We start from the raw sequence: 17,889 nt of genomic DNA, 5'->3' as shown, positions 1-17,889 counted from the left end.
CCGTGCACCAAGGCATGTTTAGCCACAGGGTGATCCTCATTACCATCAAACAGCCTGTGTCCATTCATGTGAATGGACAGTTTGTTGCTGGTCATTCCCACATAGAATGCTTCACAGTGTAGGCAGGTCAGTTGGTAAATCACATGGGTGCTTTCACACGTGGCTCTGCCTTTGATCGTGTACACCTTCCGGGTTACAGGACTGGAGTAGGTGGTGGTGGGAGGGTGCATGGGACAGGTTTTACACCGGGGACGGTTACAAGGGTAGGAGCCAGAGGGTAGGGAAGGTGGTTTGGGGATTTCATAGGGATGAACTAAGAGGTTACGAAGGTTAGGTGGACGGCGGAAAGACACTCTTAGTGGAGTGGGGAGGATTTCATGAAGGATGGATCTCATTTCAGGGCAGGATTTGAGGAAGTCGTATCCCTGCTGGAGAGCCACATTCAGAGTCTGATCCAGTCCCGGAAAGTATCCTGTCACAAGTGGGGCACTTTTGGGGTTCTTCTGTGGGAGGTTCTGGGTTTGAAGGGATGAGGAAGTGGCTCTGATGATTTGCTTCTGTACCAGGTCGGGAGGGTAGTTGCGGGATGCGAAAGCTGTTTTCAGGTTGTTGGTGTAATGGTTCAGGGATTCCGGACTAGAGCAGATTCGTTTGCCACGAAGACGTAGGCTGTAGGGAAGGGACCGTTTGATGTGGAATGGGTGGCAGCTGTCATAATGGAGGTACTGTTGCTTGTTGGTGGGTTTGATGTGGATGGACGTGTGAAGCTGGCCATTGGACAGATGGAGGTCAACGTCAAGGAAAGTGGCATGGGATTTAGAGTAGGACCAAATGAATCTGATGGAACCAAAGGAGTTGAGGTTGGAGAGGAAATTCTGGAGTTCTTCTTCACTGAGAGTCCAGATCATGAAGATCAATAAATCTGTACCAAACTGGGAGATTGCAGGCCTGGGTAACCAAGAAGGCTTCCTCTAAGCGACCCATGAATAGGTTGGCGTACGAGGGGGCTATCCTGGTACCCATGGCTGTTCCCTTTAATTGTTGGTATGTCTGGCCTTCAAAAGTGAAGAAGTTGTGGGTCAGGATGAAGCTGGCTAAGGTAATGAGGAAAGAGGTTTTAGGTAGGGTGGCAGGTGATCGGCGTGAAAGGAAGTGCGCCATCGCAGCGAGGCCCTGGACGTGCGGGATATTTGTGTATAAGGAAGTGGCATCAATGGTTACAAGGAAATGCCTGCAGTAAAATTAAAGAGGCTTTTGGAGAAAGGAGGAGTAGCTGTATCAATATCAAGAGCTCAGATTGAAAACCAGTCTTAAGCAAAGAAGGGAAAGCCGAAAGGTGGAAGGAATATAGAGGGAGATGAGTGGAACACTCTCTTTGAATTTCTGAAGTTAGAAGGGTTAAAATAGAGGGAGCAAAAGGCTATTTACAACTTCTACAGAAAGTAGGTGGCAGTTACAGAAGAGTGGAGGGGCATGAAAAGAAAGTGGCGATTGAGAAGGGAGGGAGACAGGGTTGTAGCCTATCCCTGATGTTAATCAGACTGTACACTGAGCAAGCAGTAAAGGAAACCGAAGAAAAATTTGGCGGAGGAATTAAAGTTCAGGGGCAAAAAAATAAAAACGTTGAGACTTGCCAATGACACCGTTATTCTTCTGTCATATTATCTACAAACTTCACTTTGGATGTTGTATTTCTTAATGTACCCTTGATTAGATTTTCTGGTCTCGTTGTCCACCTTCATTTTGTCTGGTGGGTTAAAGAGTGTTCCTGTATCTGTAGAGCTGTAGGCCTTCTTGAAGTCAGTGAATGATTTATTGTAAACCTGATACATTTTTTATCATCCCATGAGGAAGTAAGTCCACTTTGAAAAGATTTTAAAAATATCACTGAGTGACATTTCGCTTTTGGCTTACATTTAAGAAAATTGGCAGCCGCACTTCTTTTCAAATCATTTGCTGGACTTTTTACCCATCAGTATTCTTACTAATATGACTTTTTTTTATAATTTTAACTGTGCACAACTCAAACCCAACAAGCCGTGAGCTTCATGATTTCAATCGGTCAGTGGTTGCTTGATATAGCAATACAGCATGACCACTGAGCTATTTGTATACATCAGGAGAACTGATTACTGGTCAGGATTTACTATATAATGACGAATAGCTCTTTATTTACTTGTCAGTGGAGATTTACTTTGTAAGTACATGTATTTTTCATGTGCTGGCAATAATCCTACTTCTGCCAGTGATAATATTTTTAAATCACTGTGCTGCTGTTATTGCAGTTTTACTCCAGCAGACCTCTTTGACTTTACGTTTCTCTATGTAATAAAATTTAAATATAAAACTAAATTCACTCAGCCTGGACATTGCGCATCTGACTACTATTTTTGAAAATGGATCCGCTCAGGGGCTGAGCATTTGTATGTTGCATAAGGGCTTGGTGGCCCCGGGGTTCCTGAGCAGGGGCTGGTAAGGGCCACCAGTGGCGCAGCGGTGGAATATTGTGTGTTTTGAAGAACAGGGGTCTTTGCTTCATTGCCTGGACTGTGAGGAAGGTACACACTTCTATAAAAAAAACCCTCGACCTCAAGGTGTGCTACGTGCTGATGAGGTGAATGGCTGTTGAGGTGAAACAGTCTCTAGCAGGCAACCTCTGGGGCACCTGCTGCCCCCCAGTTGTATAAGGCTTGCTCAGGCATGCAGGGTTCTGCATGGGTCAGCAGTTGTTTCCCTTTGTTTCCCTAGTGTCTAGTGGGATGCCAATGAAATGGTTTTATCAAACTACTACTCCTGATGGGACAGGTGTACTGTCAGGTAGTACCTACACCTTGTGATCAAAGAGAGCTCGGTTGGTCAGTCCTCCTGAAAAGAAGTCTCAGAATCATAGTAACAGGGCATTAGTGCGCCATAACACTTTCATTGTAACCAAGTGAAGAGGGGGAACCTTTGAGAATGTCTCCCCTTTCTGTATTCACGAGGCATTGGAAGGTATTGTTGGTTCTCTAAAAAGTGTCAAATGACTTCATACTGGAACACTTCTAGTTGAAACTGCTAATTCAACCCAAATATGTAAGCTCCTGGGTTGTAAGGCCTTAGGTGACTACCCAGTCGAGTCTGAGTTGCATAACATTCTTAACTTTAGTAAGGGTGTGGTTACCTGCTCTGATATACTGGAGGTGGACTCTGCAGAGTTACGTGAAGAATGGAAAAATATGGGTGACACGGAAGTGCAGAACTATATGAGGAGAGTCAATGGCAAGTTGGAAAAATCAGCAACAGTTATTTTAACATTTAGTACTCTGGAATTACCTGAACATATCCTTGCAGGTTATATCCATCTTAAGGTTTGCCTGTTTGTTCCTCATCCAATGCGGTTTTACAGATGTCAAAGATTTGGCCATACCACTATGGGATGTAATGGGAGGGCAACGTGTTGCAATTGTGGAGGCTCAGCTCACAAATAAGGCAATTCTTGTACACTTCCTCTGAAATGTGTAAACTGCTCTAAGGATCATTCAGTGTGGAGCAGAAAGTGTGTGGTTTACAATGAGGAAAGGAATATTCAGGAGTTGAAAGTCAAGAGACGCATACCGTATGTTGAAGCTAAAAAAGCTTTCAAAGTTATGCAACCTCCAGTTTTTGCTACTTCTTTTGCTTCAGCCCTTAAGATGCCAATCGCCAGGTGTGATGCCTCCACACAAACTCAGACCACAGATTCAAGTACTAGCACATCGCTTGTCAGTGTATCTTTTGGGGAAATGCTCCACTTGAAACTGAAGTCATTCAGAAGCTGTCGGCAGTGGGCTTACCACCTAAGCCACATACCACTAACCACCATCAGAAGCCACTAAGCTGTCCCCGCAACCCAGGCAACCACTTCCTCCCATCAGTAAAGAAAAACGTCCTTAAAAAAGTAGTTCTAGGTCCAAGAAAGCGGCAGTTAAACCTTCAGATTGGTGACCTTTCTCCCTCTCTGATGGGGTACTATGCTTCGGAGGACATGGACTTGCAATTGGAGGAACTGGAGAGCCTGGAACTGGCTTACGTTCCACCTGACCTCCCTGGTAAATCACCGCCTCCAAGAGAGAGAGAAAAGAACAACCATCACTAAACAATGGCTTCCACAGGGACTTCTGAATTGCAGTAGAATTTAAATGGATATAACTCACATTTGGAAGAATTACAACCCCTTGTCCAGGAGAAATGGTTCTGCACCCATTTACAAGAAATGCATCATAAAGCCATCAACACACCTGCATTACAGGGTTACCACCCGTACAGGAATGATGATACTACTGGGGACAGGGCTAAAGGTGGAGTGGCTGCTTTCATTGATGGCAGATACCACTCCTCTCTTGTCCCTCTTACCAAAGCCATGCAAGTAATTGCCTTGAAAGTTCTCGCACTCTTTAATATCACAATGTGTTGTTTGTATCTTACACCTAATGATGCTTTGGATGCAGATGCTCTGGCAGAACTCTTCCGGGCACTCTCATGCCCATTCCTCCTTGTGGTGGATTTCAGTGCACACAATGTGCTGTGGGGCTCGGCTATCTCTTGTTCCAGGGATGGGATGATCAAGCGACTTGTCTATTCAGAGAATATCTTCCTTCTGAATGCAGGTCAGATGACACACTTTTCCACAGCTACAGGGTCTTTTTCAGCCATTGACCTTTGTTTTTGTTCTTCAGCTATTGCAGACTCAGTTCAGTGGGAAGTGGCTCCAGATATTTACATTCTAGTGACCACCTTTCAGTGTGGATTCAACTGCTTACTAGGACTGTGGCTGACAGGCGACCACGTAGATGGATGATACAAAGGGCAAATTGGTTGCAGTATAGTTGCCAGGCTAGTTTTGAACAAAAGGATTGTGTACAGGAGACAGTGGCCCATATCACTTGTGAGATCCAATGGGCTGCCACAAAGTCCCCCCCCCCCCCCCCCCCCCCCCTCCCAGGCCTAGAAACCACCTCAGGCTTGTACCTTGGTGGAGTGACAACTGTAGATTGGCAATCAGGTCCAGATGAACAGCTCTGCAGAACTTCAAACACTGTACAACTACAGAAAACCTTCATGCCTTCAGATCTGAGAGAGCACATGCGAGGTGAGTGATAAAAGAATGTAAGAGGGCTTCCTTGAGGGAATTCACAACTTCCATTAATCAGTCCACTTCCACTGCGCAAGTTTGAGAATCAATAAGATGGGTTTCTGGCAAGGGCAGTACACATCCCCTTACGGCCTTTTTAAGTAATGGGGTCTTTGTGGACATGCCAGAAGATGTGGCTCAGGTTTTAGCTGAACACTTTTTTACTGTTACTACATCATCCAGACAAGCTCCTGCTTTTCAGATAGTCCTTAGGACTGCAGAAATGAGGAAGCTCAATTTCTTCTCTACTAATGAGGAAGTCTAAAACCTTCCGTTCTCCATGTGGAAACTGGAATCGGCTTTGTTTGCAGCCAGACACTGTTCTAGGAACTGATGAAATCCATTGTGCCATGCTTCATCATCTGTGCCCTGGATTGGAAGGACTTCTCCTCTTGTTTCAGTCTGGTTTGATGGACAGTACCCCACAACTTAGAAGGAGGCAATATTAATTCCATTCTGGAAACCAGGCAATTACTGTAGCACCCATAACAGTGACCAGTTACCAGAATGTAGCCCTTACCAGTTGTATGGGTAAGACTCTTGAACGCATGGTCAACTGCTGCCTCGTCTGGCTGCTCGAATCGTGAGGTCACCTGAGCCACTCCCAGTGCAGTTTCAGGCCCTATGTATGCTACCTTTCCACCCTTGACTTAATTCTACTGGAGACGGTGATACGGGAGTCCTCCTTACGCTGGAACCATTTTTTTTTTCCCCCTCAAAAAAGCATATGACACTACTTGGAGGTACAACAACTTTCGCCAACTTCGGACGCCTGCCACTTTTTATCCAATCCTTTCTTGAGGACTGTCATTTTCGATATTTTGTTCGCGATGCCTTGTCTGACTGCTGTTTTCAAGAGAATGGTGGCCCCCAGGCAGTGTCCTCACATTATTTGCCATTGCTATCAGTGGCATTTCCTCTGCAGTCAGGAGCCCTGTCAAATGCTCTTTGGTTGTGGATGACTTTGCAATCTTCTACTCATCCTCTGAACTTATAACAACATTGAGGCAGCTACAGCTGACCATTAGGAGGTCGGAAACCTGGGCCAGTACATCTGGTTTTCGTTCTCAACTGAGAAGACTACATGTGTCAATTTTAACTGTGTTCATCAAAGTTTTAACCAACCAGTGCTCACAATGGGGGACAATATTTTACGTTTTCAAGAAATTGAGTCAAATAATAAACCCAAAAAGTGCACAAACTTAACGTGGCTCCCACACCTGAAAGACCTACTAAGAAAGGGCTTCCAGTCATTGAATAATTTGAAATGCCGTAGTGGAAAGACGTGGAGAGCTGACAGGTGCCGCCTCCATTTTTATAGAGCATTTGTTCGATCATGTTTAGATTATGGCAGCATAGTCTGCGGATCAGCCCATCCTTCATACATTAGATGCTGTCCACCATGAGAGCATTCGGATATCAGCTGGAGCCTTTCGGACCAGCTCTGTTCCGAGTCTGTGTGCAGAGGCTGGTGAAGATCACTCTGGATTCGGCGATGTATCCTTTTGGCTCGACAGGCACTGAAAATCTCAGCATCACTTCAGTCATTGACATTTAGTTTAGTGGTCCAACCCTTCTTTGAACGGCTGTTCAGGTGTCGGCCTCGTGTGACCAAGCCATTTGGGTTACATGCCACAGACTGTCTCAAGGATATGGATCTATCAGGCATCTAAATACACAGCCAAGGATGGAATGCATTGCTGCCTTAGTGTCTTCAGAGGCCCAAAGTGATTTTAAACTTGACACAGTACAAGAAAACTTGTACTTCAGATTTTATTTTCACAAAATTGCTTTCATCCATTTTAAGTACGTACCACAGTTTTATTGTTGTTTATACAGATGAATCCCAGCAAGAGAATGTTGGTTGTTCTGCTGTTTTTCCTGACAGGATTTTTAAAGTGCATCTCCCAGAACAATTTACAAATTATGATATGGAATGATATGGCATTCTGATGCCACTGGAAAGGGGTCAAAGACATCACAGTACAAGGTTTCTTGTCTGTTCAGACTTGCTTAATTCACTGCAAGCACTTCACCAAATGTATCCAGTAGACCAACTGATGATTCAGCTTGTGCATGACTCCTTACAATGGCTCCAGCACTGTGACCAGGTCTTTTGCTGGGTACTTGGCCACATCGGGATACAGGGCAACGACATGGCTGACCACTCTGTGAAGTTTGTGGCGTGTCACTTTCAGTTCAACATATTGTGGCAACAAGTGTCCTGTATACTGATGTTAGGGCAGCCCTCAGTCTCAATGGAGATCTGCCACCCTCGTTGCAGATACTGATTCCAGTGTTACAAAGGTGGTGAAATTTTGTGGACTGTCAGTGCTCATTCCTAAATTGGTGGGGAAGGGAGGCAGACTTTAGTACATTATGAACTGCTCCACATGTGGGGGCAGCCTTCGTCCCCACCCATGAGATTAGCATGCTGACTTTTTGTCAGGGTGCTGATAACCATGATGTCGAGCACCCCCACCTCAAATCATTGTCATCATCATCATCATCATCATCATTATGAAAATTAGTAACTTATCTTTGAATGAATCTGAATTTCTGCTAGAACGTGACAAATATTGGAAGCCTTTTCACCAAATACTTCTTTATAGTGAACCATTAACTGGCATGTAGTTAATAAAACTTCCTGCTTCGAAACCCTAAAATAAATGTATACTTGTTCTGTCTTTTTTGACTGTCTTTAAATTGAACAAAATTCTAGTGGGCAATAAATTTCTTTTCTTTTATACTTTATATTATACATTAGGTTGAAATTGTAATAACATAAAACGTAGTTTTCATTTTTGTTTGTGCCAAAATGATAACTAAAAAATTCAATTATAGTCACATAGGGTCGCTAACTACATATTTAAGTCCATCTTTTAAATTTAACACAAATAACGGTTTTATTATTTCCTTTTCATACTCTCGTGGTATAGTGTTCTGAGTCACTTAAATATTTTGTTCCCCATATGCCTTTGCCTAGTGGTTACCCTATAGAGCAATAATGCAAAAAGCAGTTCTGCCTGAAGACACCCAATTTAGTTTACCAAACAAAAATTGCTAGGCCACCACAGGTGCAAACCTTCTGTCCTATTCTCATCCCAATAAGTAACTACATGTAATACTCTGCTCAGAAGCTAATCACACTTATTCGGCATGGCCAAAGTGTTTTGTTTCAGAAGTATTTTATGCAAACAGCTATATATGAGCAACACTCTAGCTACATGTCTTCTGTAGACCTAAGACAATAGGTGTAACTAAAGTCTTAAACAAACTCTTCTGTACGTTGTATGGAAAAAAAAACCAAAGGCTTCAGAACCATTACAATAATGTATTTAGTTAAGATATAGAGAAATTTTTCACAATTTGTGGCCATATATCTACTTTTATATACACTGTTTTGGTCCAGCTCTGTGGCGATATCTTGTTTTCGTACTGTCTGCCAGTTACTGCCATTTCTGCAGCCAGATAGGATGCGATTATCATTATGGCCATGAAACATTATCTCCATATACACACAAAAAAATATTACAACATTTGAATTGCACACTTATCATCTTAATAACAATATTCTCTCTGCTCGTGTACATTCATCGATGTATATGACTCTTGGAGTGAACAGCCTAGAATACACAATATTATGACACATGGTTGATGACATGGAAGTTTTGGTCTGGCTGTGAGTCATGCACAGATAGCCAGATGGTAAGGCAATCGCTCGCGATAAGTGCGAAGTCTGGGGGTGAGTCCTGGTCCGGCACAAATTTTGATCGTTGTCATTCCATTCAAAAGTTTAGGAAAGTGTTCTGCATCTATTTTTATTGCATATTTTTGCATTAAGGTATTAATTTCAATTTCTGTAAATTGATAAACAGTACAGATCATTATATAAATGAAAGAATCTAATCTGACGAGAGAACAACACTTTGGCTACCAAATTGTGATGAAACTGGAACAACTTGAGGGTGCATATTTTAAATACATCTTGCTACAGACACACACAATTTTCAGCATTTAGGACATCTTGCTTAATTACTCACAATCCATGTATTATGGCATAACAATCTTATATAAGTGTAGTTATGACTTTAGTGTTTTCAGTTCATAATTTTACTGTAAAGAACAGGGAATGTTTGAGACTTTGGCCATAATCAAATACTTTTAGAGGTGACTGTTTGCTACTCAACTCCTATATATATAGAATATTTGTATTTGTCCTCACCATAAGTGAAATGTGTTAACATAAAAATGTATGAACTATTAATCATTTCCAATGTGTGTTTCTTTTCAGTCATGAGTGTTGAATAATTGTTGTTGCTAATAACAGATGACATGTTTTATTTAGGCTGGGTTGCCCAAACTTCACAGATCCTCCGACAGTTCCTACTCCAAACAATGGAGCATCACATTCGCTCTTCTTTCCTGATGATGTAATTTTTCCAGGCCATCCACGATTCAAAACTCTCACAAGAAATATAAGGGAAAGAAGAGGAGAAAAAGTTGCAATTAACTTGCCAAGTAAGTTGCGAATTTTGTAGGCAGTGATATCTGTAGGCTACTGTTAAAAAATTATGGAGACTCTTTGTAGTATACAGTAAACAACACATTGACATTTTTATGTCAATGAGAGGTTATGTCTATATTGTATACTACTTAATATTCTATAACGGAATATTTATAATACAAAAAAATTACAATGACATACCAATTCATTACATTTCTTCTTTGCCTCCTAGCATATACTCCCAACAAATGAACACACAAGGATATCAGAGTCAAAGGATCTAATTCTGAATAGGGTTTTCAGAGATCAGAATAACTGTTGTATATGACTAATCAAAGGCTGATGAGAGGAGTATCCATATGCTACAGCACCTCAAATATTATTTCATACAGTAATATCTCTCTGAGATTATCAGTTTTGAAAGACATGAAGATTGGCAAATTAAACAAGTTAACAAAAAGCTGGATGTTAATGGAAAGAGAACTGGCCAATAAAAATAAACTCCACTTCTTTAACATTTTTGAAATTGTTCTACTTTTTCTTTTTCACTTGAAACCATTTTGGATGAAAATTAATGACATCTGAACTTCTCAGCACAACTTTCTGAAAAGTTAATTTTCATTCTCTGGGAATATGTTAGTGTAATTGATTTCTGTGCTTACAGCAGAAAGTGTTACATAGTTCTAGATCTTCCAAGTCTGCATTTGTTTTCTTAAGAGTCAGTACAGTTGATCATGCGAAAAAGGCATGGCATGTGTTTTTATCTCATTTACTAGGTATTTTTACACAGTTTTTTAAAAGTTTGGTGATGGTTATTTCATACAGCAGTTTCTTGCATGTAATTGCTATTTTCATCTTTGCTTTTCACTTTAGATAGCTGTCCAGTATAACTCTTCATCCCAATATTTATTGTTCCTGTACTCTATGCTGCTAAAGTAGATCATAGATACAAGGTGGAATAGCAGTGCTGATTTACTGTAGTGTGAAAATTAAATGACAAAATGGAAGATTTTTAGAAGAAGAATAAACCTTAATTTGCTCTGTAAGGTTGGCAAGTTTGCCTAATATGTTCTTCAACAGACATTTTATTCAGAAAAAGTTCCTTTTCATCACTCTTCATCGTTTCTTGCATTCAGTTTGAGTGTCGGCACTGCCTTTCACTTCTGTTTGGACATCAGTCTTGTCATAATCCTCTTCATCACCAGTTGTTTGACATGTATTGCTGGATAAAGAACTTCTAGACCTTTCTTCACATTGTGTTTCAACTGTACAAATTAAAGCTGCCATTTTCTGATGTTGGCACCCCCCCCCCCCCCCCCTCTTTCCATTAGGTTGTTGTCAGTCTTTGCATATATCTTGGAAGAAAGATGTATCCCATTTAATTTTGTTTAATTTGTGTTCCAATTCCACCAACCTTTGTTTGGATTCTAAAGTTCTGTGTTTATTTGTCCTAAGTAAAAAGTAGTAGAACCAACTGGTTTTTTAAGATTTTTGCAATTGTCTGTGTAAACAGACTCCATGTGGCATGATGCAGGCACAGAAGTAACTGGGTAAGCCTTACAATCTGAAGCCATTGTTTCAACTCCCATAGTCCACCACTCTCAATACTCTTTCGGACACACTTACAGGAATACTCATCTCCTAGGAACTGAAATATGTCAGCAGGGCAGCCAATAAACTTGCCCATAATATACTATAACCTGAGTCAGAAATGATGGCTGTCAGATTTAGGTTTGTTCTGTGTACCTGCATCGCACATTCTTCAACAGCCAATGAACGTACAATAGTGATCAAAGTGGCCCTGCTGTGAATGATGCAGCTGATGCAAATGTTAAATGTGAGCATAGTGAGTTGTTTAGTGAACTTTTATTCCATTTGTCATGCTTTGTTATCGCTGAGGATGGTGGTAAGTGACAAATTCTACATAAGCAAGTGAGAGACATAATTTGCAGGATTCACACTTTCTTAAAGCACGAAAGTTATGTATACACATACTGAAACTGTCATTGGAGCCAGCAACATTACAATCCCCACCCGCACCTTGACCTGTGGTACCTGTTATCATCATGAGTCGGTCTGTAGCCAGCCAGAGCCCAAGAGTTTGGCAAGGTACCAACACAGTGCTACACTTTGCAGTCTCAATTGTGCATTGCAATAGTTTTCAATAAATTCATTCAGAATTACATTTCCTTTGACAATCTTTTGAAGACTATTGCACCAAAGCACTTTACCCTTAGCAGTAGCATTTTGCTTTGGCTAGAGTACAATTACTCTGTCCATGGCTCTTGTGTGCTGATGTTAGTCTTAGCCAATGTAGCCAGTGAGAAACACTGAATCTAGTGATTTCTTTTGCTTGAAGATATGGATTGATTACATTTGTTTTTGACACGAATGGAAAAGGCTAGATGTGCTAACAGCCTTGTAGTGTAGCCCGAGATGTAGATTAGGTTGGAATGTGACAATTTGGTTGTGAGCTGATAAACCTGAAGAATGTAAATGGAGGAAACCTAGATCTGCTGATGGACTAACATCTGTAATCCAAGGCCCAGATCAGGTCGGTATGTGACAATTTTCTTGTGAATCGGTATAGCAAACGAATGTCAACATGAAAATAAAGTTGCTGTAATAGATTGGTGTGTACTGTAGCTCAAGACACTTGTCTCATTGCAGCAATTCAAACAACAGGAAGTCTAGGTTGGAATATCAACAATTATGGAAATGATAGATAGCAACTCACTGTTAAGATGACAGGAAGAGTTGCAAGGCACAATGAAAAAGACTATTACACATTAAGCTTTCAGTCAAAACCTTCATCACAAAACACACATGCATTCACACAAGCAAGCACACCTCTCTCTCTCTCTCAAAGCTACCTGGTGCAGCATCTGGAGGCTGTGGAGCAGGAGGAGAAGGGAGGATGAAAGAAGGGAGAGGAAAGGAAAGCAGCAAAGGAAGGAAAAAGATCAGTAAGTTTAATAGAATGCATCACACAATGAGGATGAGGACGTGAGTTGGGAGGAGGTGATAGGACAGATGGGTAGAGACAGTTGGGTAGAGGATATGGGGAAGGTAGGTTACTGTAGCATGAGGGCGGGATGATTTTGGGAGTGGAGAATTTGTTCTAAAGATAACTCCCATCTGCAGAGTTCAGAAAAACTGGTGGTAGTGGGGAGGATCCAGGTGGCCTGGGTTGTGAAGCAGCCATTAAATCAAGCACATTACAGTCAGCAGCATGTTGTGCTAAATGGTGGTCCACCTTCCTGTTTGCTGAAGCTTGGCAGTGGTCATTTGTCTTGGTGGATAGCTGGTTGCTTGTCATACCAATATAAAAAGTTGAGCAATGATTGTAGCAGAGCTGGTACACCACATGGCTGCTTTCACAGGTGGCCTGGCCTGGCCTATGGTGGGGTACAATAGGCTTGTGCAGGAATGGCCAAAAGCTTGATGTGTAACGGTCTTTTCATTGTTCCTGTCTGCGACTCAGTCTGTGATCTTAATGGTGAGTAGGAATTTCTCTTTTCCATAATTGTTGATATTGCAATAATTTCCTTGTATGTTTTATTTCTGAATTGCCAAAAATTCTGACAGTGTAGTTGAGTTTTAACCTAATAGTAAACTATACCAACTAATTATATTTATGACCCATTGGAAATTATGAGCAAGAATTCTGATTGGCTACTGACTTGTGAATCATATTCAGTTCCCATCCTTCATAATATGAACTGTTACCAATATCAGCATGCAACCCACTGGTTGTGGACACTGAAGGTACACTTTTATCCTTTGGTTCTTGCAGTAAAGCCCTGTTCCTAACAACTGGACCTGTTAATGGTGTGCTTCTGGGTGTTCAGAGTAATTGTTTCCATTTTATGCAAAATATTTCATCGTCCGATCCTGTCATTGTCTTCAGGTGCTGCTGTGTGCTCACTATTGGAGCACACACAACAGTGCAACATATGGCACCTGCAAGGATGAATGGTTTGGTCATTGTAATATTGTGCATAAAATGGAAACAATTAGGAATCACACAATTAATCACACCGAGAAAATCTGAGAGGTCACAACTGGACATGTTGTCAGTAAAGTTATTCATTGACTGTAGATGCCTTAACTTTTTACTATTTAAGTAATACTGAAAGGTATCAACAAGAGAGAGAGAGAGAGAGAGAGAGAGAGAGAGAGAGAGAGAGAGAGAGATTCTATCAACTAGAAAATCTGTAGTGCTTAACAAACCAAAATACCTGAAGGTCACTCTCTTGGTTGTGAGTTCCATTATAGTGTGATTTTGCAATTCGCAATGGAAGGGGGGGGGGTCATTTATAATACAGGGATCATGCTTCAGTAGTTCATGCTGCTGAATGAACTTTAAGTATATATTTTGGTAACTTTACAATGTTTCACAAATATTTTATTCATGTTCTTTTGTACACAAATGAGTATGCATCAATTGTTCAATGGCTCAATGGCTACATAAAACCTTATGCTCAGGGTTCAATCCCAGTTGGTCCAAGGATTTTTTTTTTCTGTCTCATTTTGATTCTTTCACTTCTTTGCAATATTCTTTTCATACGAGAAATGTCAAAATGCACTGTGTTTTGGGGTTCATGTTAAACTGTAGTTCCTTAGTAACTGGCAGGGTAAGTCTGTTTGAAGGTCAGACGAGGGCGAGAGCATTTCAGTGTTTTAACCAGCATTTGTGATGAAGGCAGCTTTATTTTAAGCCTCTGAGTGTACATATAGATTATTGATGCATTTATGCCATTTTTTGTATCGAGGTCATTTACATGTTAATTGTCTAGTGGTTTGGTAATGAATTTGATCATTTCAATATCAGTAATTTGCACTTAGAGTTTGGAGGCAGCTCTAGAAACATAAATTAAATCAGCTGTTGATATCGTTTGATGTTTGTGCTGGTGTGAAAAATGACAGCCAGGTTTCTCTTTTTTGTCATATCTTTTGCCCTCCTTTACAATGACTTGTGTTGTTTAGTGGTATCTGGTGATGGTGCAATAAGTAATGAAAATATCTTGTCTCTTTGTTTCGATACCATTATATTCAGTCGATACCTAAGGTGAGAACTAGAAATTTTTGCATAACGTGATTGTATCGTGTGGTGGTATGCTGGATGAAAAATTAACTGTTTTCGTTATGCTGTGATTTTAGTTGCTCAGCTCAAATTCATTATAGAAAAGATAATTGCCTGTGTTCAACATAACGAGTCTTGTGCTGTCACACAAACATACCTATTTTTGTGCACTAATTTGAGAGTCATGTTGTCATGTGTTCTAGATTTGTTATGACTGTTACAGTTCAAAAATTATAATAATGTAACAGTATATCATCTTTATGGAAGTGTAGTAATATTCTCAAATATTGTGTTTGGAAACTCTTGAAACTTTGAGAACTTATCGTCTTTATATTCATCAGTGTAAAAACTATGTTAGTATTAGTAAGACTAGTAATGTATTTCCCATTGTTTGAGGAATCGGTTGAAGTGTAAATTATACCTCATAGTTGTTTATATAAAACACAGGTTTTTCTGAAATTAAATAAGCCATTTGAGATGTTTGATAATTATATCACTTAAATAATAATAACAGTAACCAGTTAAGCAACATCATGGGTTTGTGGGTTGGAGGTGCCCGATGAAGAGCTTATCAGTACCAAAGCAGCAGTTGTCATAATCTCTTAACTGTTGTGGCACTACTGAGACTAGACCATATTGGTAGTGGCTGTTTAGGGAAGAGGTTAGACACACAACCAAGGTTCCAACCATTTATTTATTTATTTATTTTAAAAAACACCACAGTAAAAATTGTGCATTTGTTGTTTTGAAACAAAAATACCCCTGCAGAATTTACAGTAGCAACTTTACCACTTGGAAGTGCTCATTACATTAACAAGACAACTTCTTACTATCACAAATTTGACAGAACTGATTTTAAAAGGAGAAGTTCTTACTATCACAAATTTGACAGAACTGATTTTAAAAGGAGAAGAAACTCTGCAAAAAATTACCCTTATGTTAACAAATGAGATAAAATACTGACAGATGCCTTTAAATCACATTTGATTAAAACTTAAGCCGTCCAAAAGAAATAAAAAAATCACAGTGGGGAAGGGTACAATACATAAAAGGGTTGCCCATGTCAGCAACAAATCTGTAGTAGCTCACTCTTACTGCAATTGCTCCAAATTTGCTTCAGAAGCGCTGCTGATCGGCTATTACTTTTGGCTATTCACATCAACAAAAAGTCAAGTCCGTGGCCATGCCCCTTATTCACGTGAACAAGTTTGCTTTCTTACTTAAATGCAGAACATTCCTGGGAACATAAGTACTGTAAGAACAATTAAAATGATTGGTTTACACACACCCACAGCACCGTTTTGCAGCAAGTAATCTCAGACGAGATGTATGAAATAGCAATGCCTGTGCTATTAAGGAGTACAATGCAGTGTTCCTTCAGACATGGATGCGTGTCTGAAGGAACACTGAATGATACTCATTCACAACACAGGCACTGCTATTTTGTATTTATTCGCCAGTACCAGGGCCCCAGCTCTCACTAAATATGCCCTTCCTGGATCAGAATATGCAAAAAATAAGAGTGCTGGAACTTTGGGTGTGACTGTGATTTGTGTAGGACAGCTGAAGTGGTTAAGGTGACTGTTTACGTAAAGTGGGAAATCCAGGTTTGAGTTACAGTCCGGCTCAGAGTTTCATTGTCATCATTCTAATATACTGCTGACAAATATTCGTATTGACAATTGCGAATACATTCCTGTAAGATATCATACTCCACTGATTCCTTGCAATTGTGAGAGCGAAGCCAGAAAGGTAGTCATGAAACGGTCACATGTAATTGATAATTGTTCTAGTCTGACAAGGTGGCATCCATATAGGAAGAATCCACAACTTGCCCTGTCCTATGTACACACATAAAATGCCACCAATGCCTGACATACAGAACATACCATGAATATACAGTCACATTGAGGCCACTTAGTTATAACATGCTTTGGTATGGAGTGAACCAACGATCATATATTCATATCCATCACATGATGCTGGACACACCAGTTATACTTGACAGAGGCTCCTAATGCTCCGCTCGAGGGCAAATGCTCTTAGTATTCTTGCCATTACATTTGTCTCTCGCACTACTTCTACTCAGAAGAACTAGCACCCTGTACTACACAGACACTTCTGAAACTTAGGTGACACACAAACAACTATCCAACAGCCACAATCAAGAGCAGCAATTGTACCATTCGACTCACCTTTGTGCTTGCTCAACATCAAAGTCCAGTGTACTCACAAAACCCACTTCATATCTCTGTTTCAGTGGTGGTACCAACATTTGTCACACTATTAATTTCAGTTCCTGCATCTTTTGTTTCTGAAACTTAGCGTTATCACGGCGTAATCGCTTGAAACAATTTTTTCATCAACTATTTATTAGCAAAAATCCAGTTTGCATCTCACACTTTTTTAATGAAAGAGGAATAGTCCTTAAATGTTGCTGCTCAGGATTGAGTCTGTTGAGTGATGATGTTTACACCAGATACTTGCTGTAGAAACGTGAACTCTGATTATTGAAGCCCCATAAAAGACAGCTGAGAGTTTTCCACACATTGTCTGAACAAAACATTCAAAAGCATTTTATTTAGCTTTTTATATTATCCAAATAATGAGTACCAATAGATTATTTTATTTATTCATTTATTTATTTTGGTTCATCCAAGGATGATAGGAATTGTCATGGCAATACAATGAAAAATAATAACTCGAAATATAAATGTACATGAAGTACATGACTATGCTCTATAAAGATCGGACAGGTGGTTGGTTGTGGCCTTGTTGAAGGTAACATCCTGGCATTTGCCTGAAGACATAGAAAAACCACACAAAATCCAAATCAGGATGGCTGAACAGAATGAACTCCAGCCTCCCAAATATGAGGTCAGTGTCTTAACAGCTGCACTAACTCATTTGGTTTGTTCCTTTTATACATTGGTCTTTGATTTAAACACATTTGTATAAGATAACTTGTAATATAAAACATTATTTTTCTCTTTGTCACACAAATTAAGGACACTCACTGATGGCTTCTGGAGCATGAAGGTGCTGCAACAACCATTACATTACCTCCAGTCTGATTGGAAAACTTGACTCCTGGGTCACAAATATTCAACTATGCTCCATGTTTGTCTTCCTGTCCTTCCCTTTGTC

At 40.3% G+C, this 17,889-nt stretch overlaps 1 protein-coding gene across 2 annotated transcripts in view; it reads left to right on the top strand.

The window, feature by feature from the left end:
* The window catches only part of LOC124777025 (glutamate--cysteine ligase), a 114,900-nt gene that overhangs the window by 11,709 nt on the left and 85,302 nt on the right, over positions 1 to 17,889 (top strand). For both annotated transcript variants that reach the window (XM_047252281.1, XM_047252282.1), the window contains exon 4: positions 9,498 to 9,670. In XM_047252281.1, coding sequence (XP_047108237.1) covers positions 9,498 to 9,670 — 173 coding nt within the window. The remainder of the gene's footprint in view (positions 1 to 9,497; positions 9,671 to 17,889) is intronic.

The sequence above is a fragment of the Schistocerca piceifrons genome, chromosome 2 (genome assembly GCF_021461385.2).
Source record: "Schistocerca piceifrons isolate TAMUIC-IGC-003096 chromosome 2, iqSchPice1.1, whole genome shotgun sequence".
In the NCBI taxonomy this organism is placed as follows: Eukaryota; Metazoa; Arthropoda; class Insecta; order Orthoptera; family Acrididae; genus Schistocerca; species Schistocerca piceifrons.
The sequence above is the reverse complement of the archived record's forward strand: the minus strand, read 5'-3'. Positions and strand labels throughout refer to the sequence as shown.